Source organism: Rhynchophorus ferrugineus, unplaced genomic scaffold (assembly GCF_030347505.1).
Source record: "Rhynchophorus ferrugineus isolate W39M unplaced genomic scaffold, kcgeb_rfMv2 rfM2, whole genome shotgun sequence".
Lineage (NCBI taxonomy): Eukaryota > Metazoa > Arthropoda > Insecta > Coleoptera > Curculionidae > Rhynchophorus > Rhynchophorus ferrugineus.
The window spans coordinates 46,848,983-46,871,182 of NW_027472581.1; the positions used below are offsets into that span (position 1 = coordinate 46,848,983).

Below are 22,200 nucleotides of genomic sequence, written 5' to 3' on the forward strand. Positions count from 1 at the left end.
AACTCTACGTTAAACATTAGGTCCAATACAGATAAACCCTAGTTGGTTAAAAGGAGACTTTAAAATATCACAAAAAAACCTACAAACTGAGCAGCCCTATTAAATTAAAATATCCAGTTATTTAATGTAAGAAAATAAAACCTAAACAATTATCCAGTGTGTCTTTAGCATCCTTCTCAGTTTATTGTAGATATTTTTTTTCCAAATTATGCCCACGTCTTAAAAATATTAAATTTAATATTTCTAAGAATTGTTTAAAACTTCTAGATTAGCCAAATTCATTAGATATTGATTGATTAGTTAATTCTAAATTAATATACTATATGTAAATATGAACTTAATAAAAATATCATTAATTAATAAATAACATAACGATGGTAGTTGAACGCATTTTGACCAGCGAAAATGTGAAAATGAAAAGGTATCAATGCAAACGACTGTTATTCAATGTTAACTTCTTTTGTTCTTTGATTTAAAAAACTATGCTTTAAACTAAGCCCGTCCAATAGTTTTAGGAAGTTATAGTGATACTGCTCCATACATGTCCTAATTGTTGGTTTTGGTTTCAATGATTTAAAAGTGATGAATTGCTTGGCTTATTGGACGAATCTCCAGTTTTCAAAGAACTTTGCAACAGTTCATTTTCAGACGTTTACATACGATGGGAAATATCCGAAAGAAAGGACCCGTTTAAGAACCATATCTTGAATAATTTAACTATGATTGGTAGCAATGATATTGGTCAATGTGAAGATTTATCTTTGGGCGATTAACCTACTTTAAGGATCATAATAATTTCAGTTGCATAAATACATATTGTAATTGTAGAGGTGCTAGTTTCATTATCTCCTTTATTGGCAATTGTTCATTTGGCCATTTATTAGATCATACCTTGGTGCTTTTTTGATATCGAAATTTTTCTCAATTTCTTTGACAATTTACAACTCTATTTCCATTTCTATTTGGAATCAGGTATCACATCCGTTAGCGAGGTGAAGTTGGAAGGTATTTGCTAAATACATAGAAAATAATTCCGCTTTTTTACTTTTTAATTTTCTAGCTCTCGAACCAAAGAAAATAATCGGATGAAAAATTCATAGAGTATTTGCTTTCTCGCAATTAACGATGATAAATGGACTATATTAATTAATGCCTGGGTTATAGTTAAATAATTTGATTATTTGATATGTTTCTCACTATGGAAAAATCACTGTAGTCAATTAGGTTTGGTATTTTGTTCACTCCTCATAGCCCATAAGTTGGTTAACCAGTAGGTTAGTATACACATTTGGCTTGATTAATTGTGTCAAGTATATGTTTACCCTTTGTGGTGCTCAGGACTCCCAAAATTAACTATTAAGTTATTTCCTAATTTCTGAGACTTCGAGATACTCATCTTTTTTTAGTGTACATCTAGGTGGGCAGTATATTGCAACAAACTATGGACTACTTAGATTTTGTACGAAATTTTACAGGTGTTGCTTGTATATGTGTTTAATACATAAAATATTGATGACCCATTCAAATTATATATGCGTAATTATATCGTATCTCTTTTACTTTGATTCATTAGACTTCGCCGGATAATTCTCAGAAATATGATTTTAATCTTATGAATTCATTATTAATAGTAATATATATACGTTGGACTAACAAACGACTATTTACCTCTAAAATACAAATTGATATTACTAAAGGACATGATTAAAGATGTAGTTTTTAGCATGAGTAAAGGTTATACAAGTTATTAGGGTAATATTTAGAAAAAATATATAAATAACCCCCACCTTGGCAGTACCTAAAATTCAGGCCCAGGTCAAATTTATGTCAGATTTGACGCCCAATAGATCCACCGAAGTGAGCGACCCATTCTACAGGTACAGACGGAGTGGGAGAAGCGTCCCTAGCATTTAAATCAAGACACCCATCCCTTAAACTTGACATACAACATCGAGTCACCGTGTACTGAACATCTCTAGTATTCTTAAATTTTGTCGTAAACTTTCGCGTCAATCGTTTTCGATCAACATGGAGCATCAACTGCAGAGTACCTCTCAATTCGCGTCGGAAAACAGGAAAATCCGGAAACCCTTACTGGAGAAGAAAAGGCGGGCAAGGATTAACGAATGCCTAGAAGCACTGAAGCAGATGCTGTTGGAATCCAAGACCAACTTGAAAGGATCGAAAAACGGACAAAGAACGGCGAAATTGGAAAAAGCAGATATACTGGAAATGACCGTAAAGTACATGCAGAACTTACATTATAAACTGCAGCGCCTGGAAGAAACCCATGTACAGAAACCCATAGTACAAAATGGCACATATTTGAGAACTCAATCAGCTGACAATCCAATGGAAGCTGTTCGCCAAGAAGTGACAATTTACCCCACCAGTTCAGTTAACGGAGAATTAGTTTTTGTGATTCCAAAACATTTAAATCAAACTTTACCAGCAACAAACATCGATCAAGAATCATCGATTTGGAGACCGTGGTGAACGATAGTATATTAATTAATTTTAAATAATGTACATAATGTATATATATGTATATATAGGATACGATCTGCTTTAATTATCTGTGATACATATCATTAAGATTATATTTAATTGTTTATATAAACTGTAAATAAAATTGTAATGTTAGTTTTAGTATGTTAAATGAAATATTTTATTTGAAGCAAGTGATTTTAATACAAATTAATTTTTTAAAACTGCTGACTAGGGCAATACATTATTAATTTGTTTGAAAATACTTCTATTATTTTTTAAGATACAACAATAAATTATACAGTCGTTCTAATCACTATGTTTTATTTTAATACAATGTTCAGTTACAGCTAATGAATCAAAAGTAAGCCCGATACTCTATGACGACGAGAGAGAAAAAATTGCATAGTATTCAAGCCGTTAGTTTTTATATTCAATTTTGTTCGTTCCAATGGAAATTCCTGTGTGTTTACAACTTTGAATATTTTAATATGATTTTTAATATTCCAATGAAATATCTCATATATTTTGGGTGTTCGCCCAATATAACTCTTATTACTCCTATTACTCTCCTTATTAATTTTATATATCTGTATTAATTACATAATCATATTAGTATTTTAATTTATCCAGTTGAATATTTACATAATGCATATTAAAAATAAAATTATGGAATGTTTGTGACGAAAGGAGAGGAAAAAACGGAAAGTTTGAAATATCGAGTAATTAATCATATTGCAATAGCTTCAATCATCATTAATACCAGAACAGGTCTTAAAATCATTTTCGATTCATTACTTAAAGAAAAAAAAACTATAAATAACATATTGAGGGAATTGCGATCCGTCCAACGACGCATTTTCCAAGTTGATTACTTCTATGATTACCTCTATAGTACCAATAGAATGCGTTATTAAAGAATATTAATGTAGTAAGTAATGTAAGTTAATGTAGTAGTTTTTAGCATAAAGAATAATATAGTTTGGATATAGATATTTGTATATATTAGTTGCTCAACTTCCACACACATACAAACACAGATTCAGTATCTTGTGTAAATCATAGTTGATTTATTTGAGTTATCTGCATATTACTGATCTTATATATACTTCTTCTATATAATCTATCAATTGAAGATGATTGATGGGGAATTAAAAATTATTATTAATTAAATGCTGAAAATTACTACTATAGATGTCTGCTGATGGCAAGAAGCAAAAAGTTATAGGAAGTATCGCAGCACCCAGCAAACTCACCCATAGGACTTAGTACCTTCTGAATGCTACTTGTTTAGATCGATGCAGCGGAGTGACTTAACTCGAACACGACTTCGACATGCTGAATAATTGCGCCATGTTGACAAAAAGATAGGGAAAAGTTATAAAAGGTGATTTCTCTATGCGTTTCTGAGCGAAAATATTATCAGAATATATGCAAGCACTTAAAATAGCATTTTATTGTTTTCATGCTATTTATTTTATTATTTTATATTTGATATTAGAACCTGCAATGTTTACTACTGATTCATAAATTTATAACAAATTAGAGACATATAGAAATAAAACGGATGTACTTATAGGATGGCATTCAAAAGAAGTAAGCATTAAAAGGTAGAGAAATATAAACTGACCCCGGAAGTGGACAGTTTTATTTAAGCGGACACTTTAAATAAACATGTGATTATAATCCGGGTAAGTTCAGAAGAATGGTCATTATTTTGGTGAAATGTGATGTTCCATGGTCAGGGAATGTAGTATCAGGTTTCTTTTTAATAATGTAATGTAAATTGATATGCCTTACTTGAAGTGTTATAATTACAAAAAAAAATATTATAGAACATGAAGTTCTACAGAAAATATTTTCCTATGTTATGATTTTATGATGTTATATGTTATATGTTATAATGTTGGTTTATAATGTTATTATGTGGTTTAGACAGTATATATTTGGTTATTATTAATTCGTTGGTGCCAAATTACACTATTGAGCGTAATGGGTATGTCCAAATGATAAAGCTAAGTTAATAAAATGAGTTTTGCGCCTGATTGAGTCATTGAAAATTGGATAATTCGAACTAACGTCACCTTGAGAAGCCCTGGTGGACATCTGAACAGTACGATAGTCAAGAAACTAGTTAATGAAGATAGTAATTACTATCTCATTAGAATGCACGCTTATTTTCCCCAATCATGACAAAAACCGATGTGCTAATACTTTCTAGTAGGGATGCCGAGAAAATATATCGGAATATTGATATTTTGTGAAAAAATATCAATATTTTTGGCCGATCTATTTTTGACCGATATATCGATATTTTGGTTTGCCGATATTTTTCGATATTTTTCAAAAATACATTACGAAAACCTAATTATTTTATTAAACCTTTTATTTAAATTTAAAAATTTAATATATTTTGGTACTTAACTGCAAGGACTTGTTATAAATATCAATAAACATTGCAAAAATTTTCGATATTTCGATATACTCGGATATATCGATATTTTTTAAAATATCGAAATAACGAAATATGGATATTATTCTCGGTGGCTGACACCCCTACTTTCTAGTACTAATTTTGAGAAAGAAAGGGACAGATACACTAAATTAGTAATCTTACAATCTGGAATTGGCTAGGTTTGCGCAGACTATTTCCCAGTAACACGAATTGGCAATATATGCGTTATATGTGTGTATTATATGTTATATGTTTTATATGTATTACTCGGCTTGTTCACGTCTAGACAATGTATATTTTCGAAAATAACTCACCTACTAGCTAACAAGCTTTATGATATCAGTGGTTCCTGTTTAAACCTCTGTATTGAAAAGATCTATTTAATTTAAGTTAAAATTATATAAATTTTAAATAAAATTTAAATTAGCAAAATGTATAAGTTTTTGTCGCACTTTTAAAAACTAAAAATTATATAATATAATAAATATAATTGCTTATTATTATATATTTTGAATAGAAAATAATAACTAAGCAATAGTAGTAACCGATTATCTTATGGTTATTACTGTACTGTTTATGGAATGTATTTTTTGGTTTTCCACTGGGCCATAAGTAAAAAGGAAATGTACGATTTCCTTTTGTTACAAATTTGACAGAGAGAAAGGTAAATAAAAAAGAGATAATTGCTGGGTTCTATTATGTTACATAGGTCAGTCCAATTTTAAATGAATAAAATTTTGAAGAAAACTAAGTTGTATAATATTTCTTCATAAATACTAAAAATAATTCGAAACTATCAAACATATAAACTATCAATTAGCCATATATAATAATATCTATCAATAACTTAACTACTGCACCCTTTTAAATTAAATAGTTGTATCGTTTATGAGAATATTTTTAAGTTACTATTAGTTAAAACTTGATTGAAACGAGTCTAAAGAAAAGATTAAAAGGTCTCGAGCAAATATTAAAGATGTTAAACAATTGAAAAAGCAATAATAAATATAAAAAGCAAGCAAATTAAAATTTTATTACTTTTGCCTTACACATTAATATCCCATATTGAAAAATAGAGTTCTTAAATCAATCAAACAATGATATCAATAATCGTGTTGATTCGTGTTGGCCACCGAAAAAAATATTGATATTATGATATATCAATATATCGTTTTCGATATTTTTCAAAAAATATCGATATAGCTTTTGCAACAAGTACAAAATATATTGATGTTTTACAAAAACTATATCGATATTTTTAAGAAAAAATAAAAAATGTGAAATGTTTGGCTAAAAAATATATATTTTTTCTAAATATTTTAAATTTTACTTTACCCAGCCTAATTAAAGGCCATACTAACATACATAATTATACCATATATAAAATAATTTTGAATGTTAATTAGTTTTTATGTTGGAGTGTAAGTCCTAATACAGGTATTGTTTATATTAAATTGCAATGAAGATAAAAATGAAGCCATACCTCATGAAGGTACCACCCTAAGTGGATCTAATTTAAACGACCTTTTACATTCCTAGTGACAGTGCGGTTTTAGACTTCATGCCGCTTGTGGTAGCAAAAATATATTTTAAAAAGAAGACCCTGAAGCGATATGGGTGATACGCCGTTAACAAACCTCTAACTGTCTAAATATGGTGTTTTTGGTCTGTATGAGACTAATTTATGTCGACATCTCAATATCCTGGGCAAGGTTAAATTATTTTTGAAGCGTGACTAAAGCATGTCTAGAAGAGTTTATGAACACAATACCTAAGCAAGCTACTGTACTACACTAAAATGAATATACTGGAAAATAAATAAACAAGAATTAAATTTCTACGATATTTAATAAAACACCTAATTGCCTGTATTAATAGTTTGGCAATTTCAAATTAGCGGGTATTCAAATCTGACTAATATTGAGTGAATGAAAAAATTCACTTTTTTAAACTAAGTTATTTTCCTGGTATTACCGCTCATAAGAATCTATTGCTTCATATTTTATTTAGTTTGACGTGTATAGAATATATTATTGGAGTCATTGTTTTTACATTTTTGATTTGAAAATTATCAAAATAATATCTAAATAAAACTTGTATCTATACAGACCGTCCGATGCGACTAAAAGAACTACGTTACGCGCAGATTTGGAGCATTTTAACGCGCATTTAAATCAATTGTTATTATAATGTTTACCTTTTTCCATCAACTTTTGTTGTTATAACTCTATTTTTATTATCATCTTGCCATGAGTGACAATTGAGTATATTGGCCCCAGTCTAAAATAACTATGTCTCATCTAAATACATAAATTGAAATAACAAGTGTTCCTTCATTTTATTATATAATTTTAAAAATTGTATTCTTTTAAAAACAATATCCAGAAGTTCGATTAGGCCTCTTCGATACTTTTCAGACTAATTGTTTCCTCTTGAATAATTGGTGCTTATAATTATAATTTTTTTGGTGAATTCAAGATTATATTTTTAATTTTTTGAGATACTGTGTCCTCCTAATATTTAGTGACTGTGTCCATACTAATATTCAAGGCAGCTGCAACAGAACACAACAAAAATCGGAGCAAATTAATATTTAACAACAAAAATGAGAGAGATCTCCATTATCTCATTCCTGTTTAAAGATTACAGACGCAATCTGTTCAGTCTGGCTTCGGAACTTTCAATCAGAGTAATAATAAGCAGCGACCTGAAATTTTCAAAACAGGCAAAGCACTAAAACAACGTTCAGCCATTTATAACTTCTTATCACCCTTGTTTTGAAGAATTTTGCATACGTTTGACAAACGGACAACTTTGACAGGCTAGTTTCGGTTACGAATTTACAAATTGCGGCAGGCAATACATTAAATATGACGTATGTTTAAAACTTTGGATAGACTATATATATTTACTATTGAATTTATACGCTATCAAATAAAAATTTAATAGTCACAATAAGCAATTTTTGAAATATAGTATGTTAGAAAAAAGAGATAAGCCATCTATTAAATAAGGAGGGACCTTATTATTTAATAGTTCTGTCTGGGTTTGAACTCTCATTATTAATAAACATAAACCTCTAAATAAAAAATTCCCTTCTTCTGATTATCATTTATTTATAAATATTTCACTTTCATTTTTATTGTGATAACTAATAAGGTAAGTCGTTTTTCAACATGGAATTCAAATATTAAAACTATAGGAAATAATAGTGTAATATATATAGATAGTAATGTTATAAATTTAATATATTTATGAAGTATAAATTATTATTTAAAATTAATAATATCTTTCGCGATAAAATGTATTTAAGAAATAATAGAATGAAGGAAACTTTCCAACTATGCTTATCGTTCTATGTGGTACTACACGTATACAATTCAAGGACGCAAGCACAAGGTCGTTTTAACAATATTTAAAATAGAACTGAACTCGAACAAAGTCTTTAATTTACCAAAAACCAGACATGGTCGAAAATCAGGCACATTAATTGTACCGAATCAAATTAGGCGTTAAGAATCTCATAACAATGCTGTGTTTTCGTCTCGGAAACCGACACTGTAACAACATCCATGCCCATGTTGGTGCTAAAGGGAGTAACATCCAAGCTGAAGCGAACTTATTTTAGTCTATTGTGGTTCCGCATTCGAAGAAACACGAAAAAACTCCGAAAAAAAATGTCCTGTAAGGGTAACCGCCGATAATATCGCCTACTCTGGCGTTAATAATGGATAAAGAGCAGAATCTTGCTTTCTGGGAAGGTAGCTACTGAATTTGTTACAGATCGTGGTAATGTTCTCACACTTTAATTAGAAATATGGTATTTTATTCTGGTAGACCATAACAAACATTATGTTGTTGTATACAAAAAAATCGATTCTTTGGAAAACCTAAATATGTTTTTAAATTTACGTTGACTACTTGATACCTATTTCTTTACGACTTTATTTTTAACATAAAACTAACAAAATAACAGATCAATTGAAAAGTCCCCGGCATGACACATAGATCGCGCTACTAGAATAAAATCCATATGTTTTTTAGTTAGCCCTAACCCTCAAAAGATGCGTGTTATAAATCTGAGAGCTGTCGGATCATTAGTTGGGGAATTATAGCATTTTGAGTGAAGCAACTTTTATCATTGTGAAAAAAAAATGATAAAAAGGAATTTCGCGTGTTAATTAAACATTGATTTTTAAAGGGAAAAAAATAGAGTTAAAGCAACTTGGCTTGATGTCGAGTTTCCGGGCACTAACCCAGGAAAATCAATTATCAAGGATTGGTATGCTAAGTTTAGACGTGGTGAAATAAGTACCGAAATCGGTGAACGAAGTGGACGCCCGAAGAGTTTGTTACCGATGAAAACATTTAAAAAATCTACAAAAAGATTTTGAATGACCGTAAATTAAAATTGAAGGAAATAGCAGACACTCTTAATATTTGGGTATGAGAAAGTTTTGTGCAAAGTGGGTGCCGCGCGAGCTAACTTTTGACCAAGAACAACGACGAGCTGATTATTCAGAGCAGTGTTTGAATACAAGCATGCGTAATAAACCCGAGTTTTTGCGTCGATATTTGACAATGGATGAAACATGGCTCCATCATTTTACTCCGTCCAATCGACAGTCATCCGAGTGGACTACACACGATGAACCCGCTCTAAAGTTTGTGAAAACGCAATAGTCGGCTGGTAAGGTTATGGCGTCTGTAGTTTTTGATACGTATGGAATAATTTTCATTGACTACCTTGAAAATGGAAGGACTATCAACTGCGACTATTACATAGCATTATTGGACCGTTTAAAGAATGAAATCGCCGAAAAACGGCAGCATTTGAAGAAAAAGATGGTGCTGCTTCACCAAGACAGTGCACCGTGTCACGAGTCAGTGAAGACGATGGCAAAAATACATTAATTGGGCTTCGAATTGCTTCCTCATCCACTGTATTCTCCAGATATGACCCCCAGCGACTATTTCCTGTTGTCAGATCTCAAAAGAATGCTCGCTGTGCAAGAATTTTCATCGAATGAAGAGGTGATCGCCGAAACTGAGGCCTATTTTGAAGCAAAGGACAAATCGTACTATAAAAATGGTATCGAAGAATTGAAGGGTCGCTATAATCAGTATCACCCTTGAAATGAATTATGTTGAATAAAAAAAAACTAATTTTACCAAAAAATGTGTTTTATTATGGTAGGCCGGGGACTTTTCAATTGACCTTGTTATTATAAAAAGTAAATTAGCTAGCTTTAATTAATGTTATTTAACAAACCCATAAAAATTGACGTTTAGTACTTTATTTGTCATATGATTATATTGTAATTCTCTATTTTGCACTTTTGTTACATTTTAGACTTCTTGCAGCAGTGTATAGAACTTAATGCTTTACGCGGGGTTTCAAAAACGGTTCTTGGCATTAAACTTACCAACTCGCTTAGAGAGTATCTCAAAAGACACCTGATCTTACCCAGCCTGGTTATTGATAACTGATATGTATAGTATAGTACTGATATACTATAGTTTTCCTTATTGGATTGTCAAAAATATCGGGTTTAACAGCATCCAGCACTTTTTTATAGATATTTTAAAGTCTCCTTTTAACTAATACTGGATTATCTGGACTGGACCTACAGATTAACGTGAGCTCCGAACCACGGTCCTCGGCATTCACCACTTACTTACCGACTGGCGACTGACCAACTTTAGAAATCATTCCAAAAGGTGTCCGGTCTTACCCACCCTGGTTACTGGCGTGACTGGGATCATTTTTTTTGTCAACATTTACACTCTTGCCTAAGAGAATCACAAATATTAAACAATCACAAACATAAATTTAAGACCATGTCTCAGCAGAATTCGAACCGGCGCTTATCGCAATAGTAGGAGAACCATCCTCTCGCCTTTACCATTGCACCACCATGCCGGCAAAAAAGAAAACTTCTTAATGAGAAAAATGGAAACTCTATCCCATCATGGCGATACCGTGCCGAAAGAACGATTCTTCTCCCATCGCATTCTGCATTTCTGGCGCCATAGTTCCAATTTATATAATTACTTTCATTCTATATTTAATTTTTTATAAATATTTTTATTCCAGGGGTCACAAGAAATGATAATTACTACAAATATATGGCAGTTTTAGGAAATTTCGGTCCTGTTTTTCCCATTATAAAATTTTCGTTCTCTAATTTCTAAAAAGATTATTTAATTGTGTCATTCGTACATTTCTATTCCATATTCCAATTCTTACATTTCAATAATAATTTACTACTTTTGTATATTAAATAATTCAATAATTATAATTATAATTTCTTTTTATAGTCAATATTTTCTGGGGTCGACCGCAGATTAAATTAAGTTTCGTTACTTTTTATGTTTTGTATGATACTCACTGTCTGAAAACCAAGTTTCTTTATATTATTGCTTTGTATAATCGTTGCTAATACCACTGGCACCGACAATATATTTTGGAGTTTATGTTACCTTAAAAATATGTTTTAAATGTCTTAAAAACTGTTCGGCAAATTTACAATTCTTCCTTAATTAATTTACAACCGAATTTAATATTTATGTAACCTGTTAATAACTTTATATGATAATAACAAAATGGTAATAAAAGTTATCGTAAACCGTGAACCTTTTTTATTTATCTCGTTTGACTTCAATCAGCTGATCGATTCACATCAGTATTATCCTCTGAAAAATCCTTTTTAGCGTTTATCTTAATGAAATCTATCTTTAACGGGGTCAAAACCAGTCCGCCAAGTCCAAACCAGTCAGTCTCAAAACAAAATCCAAGCCAAAAAAAAAAGAAATGTAATGTACTACTTAAACAAAATCACTATACTATTCAAAACTTCACAATAACAATTACAGTACTTACTAAGTATATACTGATCAATATATTATATTTAACACTAAGTATTTTTTGTCAAATAAGCTTTTTATCTATATATTGAAATCTAATATTGCTAATGTGTTCTAGAATAAAAATCTACAAAAAGATCAATAAATGCAGAGAAGTACTGAAATATCTTTGAAAATTATCTAGTCCTTTTCTTCAAATCTAGTTTAAAAAGTCTACCATGTCTGAATTGAGTTGCATTAAATCTTTGTTATTCTAATCATAATTTGTTCCTATTATTGGCTCATTTTACTGTCAGAATAGATACAATCTTCATTCAGTTTTCAATCATTTTTCCATCTGATTTTTTAGGTTTTTTTTTCAATATATTCCTAAGTTAAATATTCGCTTCTGAGAGCTATACATTCGACTTTTAATTCATACATGCTTAACGGTCAGCGATGTTCCGCACTCGTTGCATAATGGTGGATTATCTCCCTTGAGGAGAAACGTATGTGCCAACCTGCATTGGTCAATTCAAAGACGTTAAAATATGCATAGTTTGTGTTTGCTAATGTCGACTATACCAAGACCCTGACAGAACACTTCTGACATTCTTCATCAGATCCCATTCGAGCTGGTCTAGTTCCCTAAAGAGCAGATTAGTGAAATAATTTAAATGTCTGCTCCAGAATCCGCCGGTTATTAAAAAATTAAAGTCTCCTTTCACCAGTTAGGGGATTATCTGGACTGGACTTACAGTTTAACGTACCGCTCCGAACCGCGGTCCTCGGCATTTAACTTACCGACTGGCGATATCAATCACAAACATAAATTTACGACCATGCCCCAGCAGGATTCGAACCGGCGGCTATCACAACAGTAGGAGAACCGTTCTCTCGCCATTACCATTGCACCACCAAGCCGGCAAAAAAAAAAGAAAACTACTTAATGAGAAAAATGGAAACTCTATCCCATCATGGCGATACCGTGTCGAAAGAACGATTCTCCTCGAATCGCATTCTGCATTTGTGGGGCCATAGTTCCAATTTCTATAATTACTTTCCTTCTACATTTAATATTTTATAAATATTTTTATTCCAGGGGTCACAAGAAATCATAATTACAACAAATATATGGCAGTTTTACCAAATTTCGGTCCTGTGTTTTCCATTATATAATTTTGGTTTTCGAATTTCTAAAAGGATTATTTAATTTTGTCATTCATACATTTCTGTTCTATATTTCTCTTTCTCATTCTAATTTTCATTTTAAATAATACAATTCATAATAATAATTTAGTACATTTGTATATTAAATAATTCTATAATCATAATTGTAATTCCTTTTTATAGTCAATATCTTCTGGGGCCGACCGCAGATTAAACTAGGTTTCGTTACTATTTATGTTTTGTATGGTACTCACTGTCTGAAAACTGAGTTTCTTTATATAATTACTTTGTATAATCGTTGCCAATACCATTGGCTCCGACAATATATTCTGGAGTTTATATCGCTTTAAAATTATGTTTTAAACGTCTTACAAACTGTTCGGCAAATTTACAATTCTCCCGAAATAATTTACAACCCAATTTTATATTTATGTAACCTATTAATAACTCTATATGATAATAACAAAATTGAAATAAAAGTTATTGTAATCTGTGAACTTTTTTATTTTTCTCGTTTGACTTCATCATTGAGTCACATTAGTATTATCCTCTGAAAAATCCTTTTTAGCGTTTATCTTGACGAAATATATCTTTAACGGGGTCAAAACCAGTCCGCCAACTCCAAACCAACCAGTCTCAAACCAAAAACCGTATCTGGAAAGTAATGTACTACTTAAACAAAATCACTATGTTATTCAAAACGCCACAATAACAATGACAGTACTTACTAAATACATACTGATAAATTTATTACGTTTAACACTAACTAAGCATTTTATGTTAAATAAGCTTTTTATCCACATATTGAATTTTACTGTCAGCAAGATACAACCCTCATCCCTTTACTTCGTATTTAATGATCATATTTCCATCTGATTTTTTAGTTTTTTTTTTCATATTTAGGTCGTATAGATTGTTTTCTTTCTTTCGTCGCCCCATTTCTTTTATTAATTATAATTATAAGGAATATAATATATAATATGCTTATGTTGGAAGAGTTTTTAATGTGTGTCAAAATGTTTTATTTTATATTCAAGAGCCAATTTTCACCAATTGCATGTTGCCATACAATTATTTCAATAAATTATTGATTTTTAATTCGGAATATTCGAAGCATATCGACTTGCGTATATACATATGTCCTCCAATTCATTATTTTAATCTAGTTACCTTCTAGAAATTGAAAGCATTTGTAGCTTTGGCAGCTTACACTATCCTAGTCAGCAGAAACTTTCTATAATAAATGATGGAGAAATATTCCCAATATACTTTGCTATATTAGGAATAAGCAGTTTAAGATGTTTTAACGGAGCATATTTCATATGTTTACTATGATAATATGATATATTATGATACATATTATGATAATGATGATTATCAAACTCCTTCAAGAAGATTGTGATGATTCATTAGAATTGTGCGTGTGCGAAATAATTTGTTAAATTTTATGTGTGCATTTGCCAATGGATGCGTTTTACGAAACATTTTTAAAAATGGATGCTGCATGCTCCTTGTCCGATCTAATATTCTCTTATTATAGCATTGATATAGATGACTTAAGAATTAATGGTCCAAAGACCAAATTATTGATAATTGACGGATCACCTGGTATTGTAAATCTCAGGGAGGTCCAGTTAGAGCAAGTGCGGGAATCTAGATTCTCGTGATTAGTAATTCAAATGAAGAAAACGAAAAGCAGTACCGAGCTTATCGCCTCTAAATCGATAAAGTCTCCATCCCCTAGCTCCAGAAGATATCATGCCTCGGTCTCCAGTTGGACCGCAGGTTCCAATGGTCAACCCAAATCTAGCACGCTATCTGTAAAGGCAATGGCGTGTAGAGTCTACTCTTCCCACTCCTCTGCAGAAAAAGTAAACTTACTATCACCCAGAAAGCGACTCTGTATAAAACGCTAGCCCGTCCAGTCTGCCTTTTCGGAGCATAGATATGGTACAGATACGTCTCTGAGAGACAACTTGCACTACCCCAAGTGTTCCACTCCAAAAAGTCCGCGCGTACCCATGGTTTATGAGGTTTATGAGTGTTGGCGCGCTCACATCGAATCAGGCATCCCGTTCGTGAAGAAGTTCCACGAAGATGCCCTCCCTAGGCGTCTTAGAACACGACGACATGTTGCTAAAATCCCTACCCATCCACAAACCTCGGTAGATAACCAACCACGACAATCCCAATCGTAACCCCAGGTCTCTACCGCCTGCAAAACACTTCACTATCCCGAACCCGAAACGACATTAGGGAAAGACCATGTGGTTCTAGCTGGTCTTTCTGGAATAAGAAAAAGAATTAAAGAAGATTACTTTTCTAAGATAGTAGGGAGAAGAGTAAATATTATAATAAAAATATCGGCCTCTTTCCTCGAATGCTTTTTTTCCCCCGAGACTTGGTTAATGTTACAATCTAACTTCTGTACATTTGAGGTCCTTCAAATTCGACACTTAAGAAAAAGTCACGTCTGTGGATTGATGATTATGATTAACTGAAATCAAATTTTATTATTGGTTTATTTATTGTTCAAGATAAAAACAAAAAAATAAGCCTACTCATTATCCAGAGAGCAACTGTGATAAAAGTATTGTTATTAATATCCATGAATGTTATTGTAATTGCCGTAACAATTAGCAATGATACAACATCAATAACAATACTTTTATAACAGTTGCTCTCCGGACAATTTATTGAAACTTAAATTAAAAGGAATAATAAACTGGAAATGACGGTTTTTAGGCCTTTTAACAGACACCCAGAGGAGCCGATATATGATTTCGCCATCAGGATGTTCGCTCATCCTTTATGTTTAATTTGAATATCGACCTAAAACTGATAGAAACCATGAATGGATATCCTGTCGCAGCCCCGACTGCTCGTAGTAGTGAAAGCAAAATACGTTAAAAAGGGTCACTTGATATACACAATCGAGAAAGTTCGTTAGATTTGCTTATAAGAACACGATTCGATGTTTTTTATTTAATTTAAACCAGGTTGATTATATGTTATCCGATCGCCTGAAAAAAACCTGTGAGATGGAGAGAGAGTTAAGTAGGCGTGGCGCGTGTCACTTGTGTCAGGTAGTCTGGGAACGATTCGAAATTATTCTCTTTGGCTTGCTTTGGCGCGAGATTCTCAGCCAAGTCCACACGACAACGCGTGACAAGGACAACTTAACCGACAATATTTTAAGTAATGAGGGTTAATTAATTTTGAGGTATCTTCTTGTGAATTCAAAGCTCCATTGTAAAAGATTACGTACGTAATCAAATTTTGTCTTGAACGAACCAGATATGTTACAGTTAATTACCTGTTTCATTTATTATTTGTCAATATTTGTCGCGAAGATATTAATCGTTGATAACGACCTTATATGATGGTTAGGTAAAAACAATAATTAGCAAGTTGAACCTACTAGAATAGTGTGAAAATCGGACATTGTACATTTAGAAAATTGAGTGGCAAGGGTAAATCTAACGATAACATTTAAAAAAATGGATGGAAACTTCGTAATGTCTCATAGTGACCACCTCGAGTGATAAATGCTGATCTGATGAATTGATGCTGCTCTGATGAATTATTATTGATCATAGGGTTAAATAAATTATTATTATAATTATAAATTATTAAGTTCTCCGATAAGGACCCCTCGCTTTTCCTCGTTAAGTAATCCGCTCACTAATTGCCTCTGATTTCAGTATGATAGGGAAGCCACTGGTAGATTGACTTGTGTGTTTTGTACCCATTTACTGCTTTATAGATGTCTAGCAGTTTAAATATCAATGTGTCCGACTATAAGGGAGTTGGAAATTTCTAAAAACGCTGAACTAAAAGCAGCGTCCACATAGTCGTTGCTCTTGGATCCGTAAACGAAAACAAGAAAGTGTTCAGGTTATTTTTCAGTTCAAATTTGGTTAAGGAAATATAATAATTAGGGATCAACGGTTATCGGCGATAGTTGCTAGGGAGGTCATAGGATTTTAGTCATAGGAGATTGCAGATTAAATGGAATTTATGGCAGACTAAATGGTATTTATGGCCTTTGTAGAAAAAGAATAAAGTCTCTATATAATTTAATGTCAGTACTCGCCGAGAAGAGGAGTTTGTATATTTAAGTTGTTCACATATGAAAGAGGGAATAAAGCACTGATTGCTGTATTCCCATTCGCTATATATTAAAGCTTTGTAGATGCTTAATAATATGACGCTCTGAGGACCCTAATGAAAGTTGGCTAAAGTTCGAAGCAGGAATTTTATTAATTAGATTAGAAATATTATTTTTAAAAAACCTAATACCAACACACCAGTTTGGGTTTATTATCAAACACTCAACAATTGACCAGGTCCACAGAATAACAGAGGTTATTGAAAAAGCCTACGAAAGTCAAAAAGTATGCTCAGCTATATTTTTAGATGTAGCACAAGCCTTCGATAAGGTTTGTGCTACATTTGTACAACTACAGAAAATGCTACCAAAACAACACACCGAACTACTAAAACCATACATTACAACCAGAATCTTTAGAGTCAAGCTTACTCTATAATAAAAGAATCTAAAGCAGGTGTACCACAAGGAAGTGTACTGAGAGTAATGCTTTATCTACTTTACACTTGTGATATACCACAAATGGAAAATATTACGATAGTTACATTTGCTGATGATACTGCGATTATAGCTGTCGGAGATAATAGTGAAGAAGCCTCACGAAAATTACAACAGGCAAGTGACAATATAAATAATTGGACACAAGCTTGGAAAATAAGAATTAATGAAAGTAAATCTGTATATGTTCAGTTCACCTATAAACCGTACACGCACCAATAACATTAACTAACACTATCATTCCATATAGCAACAACGCTAAATATCTCGGAATGAATCTTGATGCAAAACTTCGCTGAAAGGAACATATAAAGAAGAAAAGAAAAGAACTGGAATTGAAATATAGGAAAATGTACTGGCTAATTGGAAGAAAATCACAATTATAAATTACATTACATATTACACATAATAAATTGCTATTATATAAGCAAATATTGAAACCTATATGGACATACGGAGTTCAATTATGGCGATGTTCTGCAAAGAGTAACATAAAAAAAAGACAAATTTTTCAGAACAAAATCCTGAGACGTATTGTGGGTTCACCCAAATACTATAGGACTGATTACCTACATCGAGACCTTCAGATACCCACAGTTAGTCAAGAAATCAAGAGAATTGCAAGGGGGCATGAGGAAAGACTCCATTCTCATACTAATATTGAAATATTGCAACTTTTGGATACCACCAGAACAGGATACAGACTAAAAAGTATCAAACCATCTGATCTTGTGTAGTATTGTATAGTGAGGTGCATATATTAAAAAATTCAGCAGTGACATGTGTAAACATTATTTCACCAGAGACTGAGTTAGGGCCGATGGGTCCTCCTAGTTATGTACCTAAATTTAAGTTAGCATAAAGACAAATTGTAGGTTAGACGGAAACGACTAGTAACAATGTATTAATTAAATAATAATAAAAAAAAATTTGATACAATTTAAGTGTGGGAGCCAATCATCGCGAAAATCAAATACAAGTCTCAAGAACTTATGTTTAGTATTAGTAATTATATTACATCCAGCAATCGATAAAGTGTTCACTCTAGGATAATTCTTCATTCTATAGAAATGCACGATGTTGGATTTGTTGGATAATAGATATGCTCCAATGATATGAATGATAATGCTATAATGGATATGAACGATAATCCCTTTGTTTTTACAAATAGTAGGAAAGAATCAAAATATTTCTGCAATAGACTTCTGCAATGTCTTCAACAAAATATCGGACCTTTGATTTGTTTCGATAATATCCTATTGTTCGAACTTTCAGATCCTTGCTGTCCTCCATCTAGTTGCGATATGAATATGACAGCACACCATTTATACTAACCCTGAATGACCGGTCCCTTAAAAAGGATAGTATGAAGCGGTATTTTGCCTCCCATTTTCTATTCCTTATGAAATATATGAAATGTTTTTTTGAGGTCCAAAAAAGCTGCAATGGTTTATTATTAAATCCAATCACAATATAATTTCCCCAGGTGATACAAGGTAGAGCCCCTAATATATTCTAATTGATATCGTATAATAGTCCGTATTTCTGTATAAAATTGGTCTATTAATTATAGTTGTTTTAAATATTTTGCACAAATGGCTTTTTAGGGATATCGATCTATAGCCATTAATAGTGTCTTAATTTTCTAGGTTTATGAATCGTATGGAATGTTTCCACAATGATGGTAGCTGATCCTCATTCCATATAACTTATAAATGTTTAATAAAAATTGTTGGTCCATGCTAAGTTCTTTAATATAGGTTGTTCTGTACCGTCAGGGCTGTAGAAGTTTCTCTACTTTTCGATGTGGTATCCAAAAATGCTTCGAGTGTAGTAGGACAGTCCAGGATAGCATCGCGTCCCTCCACTTTCGATTTGTTTTAAGCTATATCATCATCTTGATGTTTAGAATATGTTACTGCTTGCCAAAAGATTCCGATATTCCTATAGGGTTGCATTTATAATATGAATTATTAATAGTCTTTCTTATATAGTTTGTGTGTTTGAGATGTGGTTTGTGGGTTTAGGTTGCCAGTAAACTCTATCCATGGCCTAGTTTTAAACGACCTTATCATTTCCCAATAGCCTTAAATTTGTTTTACTCCACGAAATTTTGCGTTGTTGGGTGGCTTTTACCTATTTATTTTACCTAACCTATTAAGTGTCCGTTTCATATCCTTGATGACCGTCTTGTGTGAAAACTGTAGTTTTCAACACATCAGGGTATAGGAGGCTTTTATGCTTGTATGTTTCAATCTTCATGTCCTCTCCAGTTGAGGATTTCGATCTGCTTCTATATAGACTTCTCGAGCGCCTCTTCCTTCTCTTCTCGCTGGATAGTAATGAGGAGTAAGAAGTACGAACGAGATAGTAACCAAGCCGCTACTGCCCTTGTCTCTACTATGTGTGCCGTCCATTGTGCTGCAAGATGAGAAGCTGTGAAATGATGGGGGTGGTTAATTCTTAACAAATAAATTTGAGATTCCTGAGTTTTCTTAACTCCTGGCCTTTGTGATGAGGATGGGGAATGTAGGGAAACATTAGTTTTAGGTATGGAGACTGAAATGTAGAGAAAAATGTTATTTTTTCGTGTTATAGCTTTTTAATATCTTGAAGTGGGTCCTTTCATACTGTGTTGCCGATGCAACATAAGTTTTGTTTATTTTTGTTGCCTTTGCATAATTGAGTTTAACATTTCCTATTTGGTTCCTTGCCTTATGTTTTTTACGAAGTATCTTTTCTAATATGAATATCTGGAATCTTTTCAGTTACTCCCAGATTTTGAACTAATAACTTTTATATAACCGATACCCTCTACATCTGGGGAGTGATACTGGCCACAGTTAACGCAAATTGATGGTTGACTATGGGTATCTTTTCCATATGAGGAACATGCTGAACTGAAAGCAGAGTTTTGTGAAATATATCTAAATGTGTTCCACTAAATGCATCGTAGTTGGTTAGGTATGTATTGCCTCACTATTAGAATGAGTTAACCCGCTCTAAGAAGCGCTAACACGATTTGCGGAAAGTCAGAATCAAGCTATTTGTTGTAGTTATTGCTCCACTCTTCTTGAAAGTAATGGGTTTGACTGCAATTAGTTCTTGAGTTTTAAGACATTCCACAATTTTTTCTCTTCCAGCAAACTAGCAAATCATTACTGGAGATTACTCGACATACTTGAAAAAACTTCGACATTGTGTAGTTTGGTTAAATTCGCAGAACTTTCCGATTGTTTTTAATTTACGGTTCTTGTTCAATTTCTTGACCAATTGGAAACTCACCCACAGAAGAAACCAAGCATTTATGTATGATAAAGAGCAACAATTTTGCTAACGAATCATCTTTTGTTTTAAAATATTTATCGAAACTAACATTTACTCTATATTAGTGTATATAATTATTGGCATGTACACGATCCTTGATCTTTGCAGACCAACATTTGGGGTTTTATGTTATATAATATAATAAATAAAAGAAATGAGACCTGGCTTCCAATTTTATCGACAGTGCTATTTATCTAGATATTACGTTCATGAGACACGTTAACCAAATCAAACTGGTTTTCACTATATCACCTTATATCTACTGGTTCTTTCACCTTGTAAAATAGTATTATAAATTTGACATATATTTGAAGAACTACACATCGATCATAACACAGGTTTAAACCATTTAGGTAAGAGTGAATAAATTTAGATGCACATTTTAATTCATTTTAAAACCTGAATGACCAGAGACGCCATTTGGTTCGTACATCTTATAGTCCATTGATTCCGATGTTATAATGTATTTCATAGAACATAAATAATAAATAAACATAATTTCATACATAATAACTACATAATACTATTTAACATCAAAAGTGTGATTGCCAAGAATTTACCAAGAACCATTTTAAATTGGATAATAAATCATTTTTTAACCCTTAGCAATTTTTTTCAATCGTTTTTTTTATGTAAGAGTACGCAATATTTCCTAACGTAAAAGGTAACGTTTTTACCTCTTTCTTACAATTTACTTTTCATTTCGAAAAAAAATTGCCTAACTAAAATAAGCCTTGAAATCGTTTTTGAATGGTGAGCAATAAACCGTTTTTTAACCCGTTGCCGTTTTTTTATGATGCCATTTTTTTTATGTAACTGTGCGCAATATTTCATAAAAAAACTTGCTACTTTTTTTTGGTCTTCTACCTCTTTAACTTCAGTTCATAAAAAAATTGCCCAACCAAAAAAACCCTTTTGAAAAAAGTGACTTTCTTGAGCCATAAACCAGTTTTTTAAACCCTTTGCTATTTTTTATGTAACTGTTTTTTTATATAATACTACGAAGAAATTCTTTAAAAGTGTTTGATTATGGCATTTTTAATCTCTTAATTCCATGACTAATAACTTGTTTATATATTTCTATTCATTGTTAAAAAAATTTAATTATAATAGAAATATAGGCATGTATATTTGATTTTGTCTATTATTATGTCATATATATTTTACAGATTTAGCTCAACAAATATATATGAGAAATTGTTTCCAAATCTTAATGCCTCATCAACTATAAAATATATATATAAATGACTTTACTATTTGTATTAAGCTCAAAATTTGTGGCTTCAAGATAATTTCAGAAGTCATT

General features: G+C 31.9%; 1 protein-coding gene across 1 annotated transcript; it reads left to right on the forward strand.

The window, feature by feature from the left end:
* The first annotated feature begins 1,876 nt into the window (after nt 1–1,876).
* On the forward strand, nt 1,877–2,768 carry LOC143191332 (uncharacterized). The gene has a single exon (XM_076396268.1). It carries the CDS (start codon nt 2,029–2,031, stop codon nt 2,494–2,496), a length of 468 nt encoding a protein of 155 aa, XP_076252383.1. The 5' UTR covers nt 1,877–2,028; the 3' UTR covers nt 2,497–2,768.
* The last annotated feature ends 19,432 nt before the right edge of the window (nt 2,769–22,200 follow it).

Excerpts from the sequence above, each read along its gene's own strand:
- LOC143191332 (XM_076396268.1), top strand. The coding sequence starts at position 2,029 with ATGGAGCATCAACTGCAGAGTACCTCTCAATTCGCGTCGGAAAACAGG.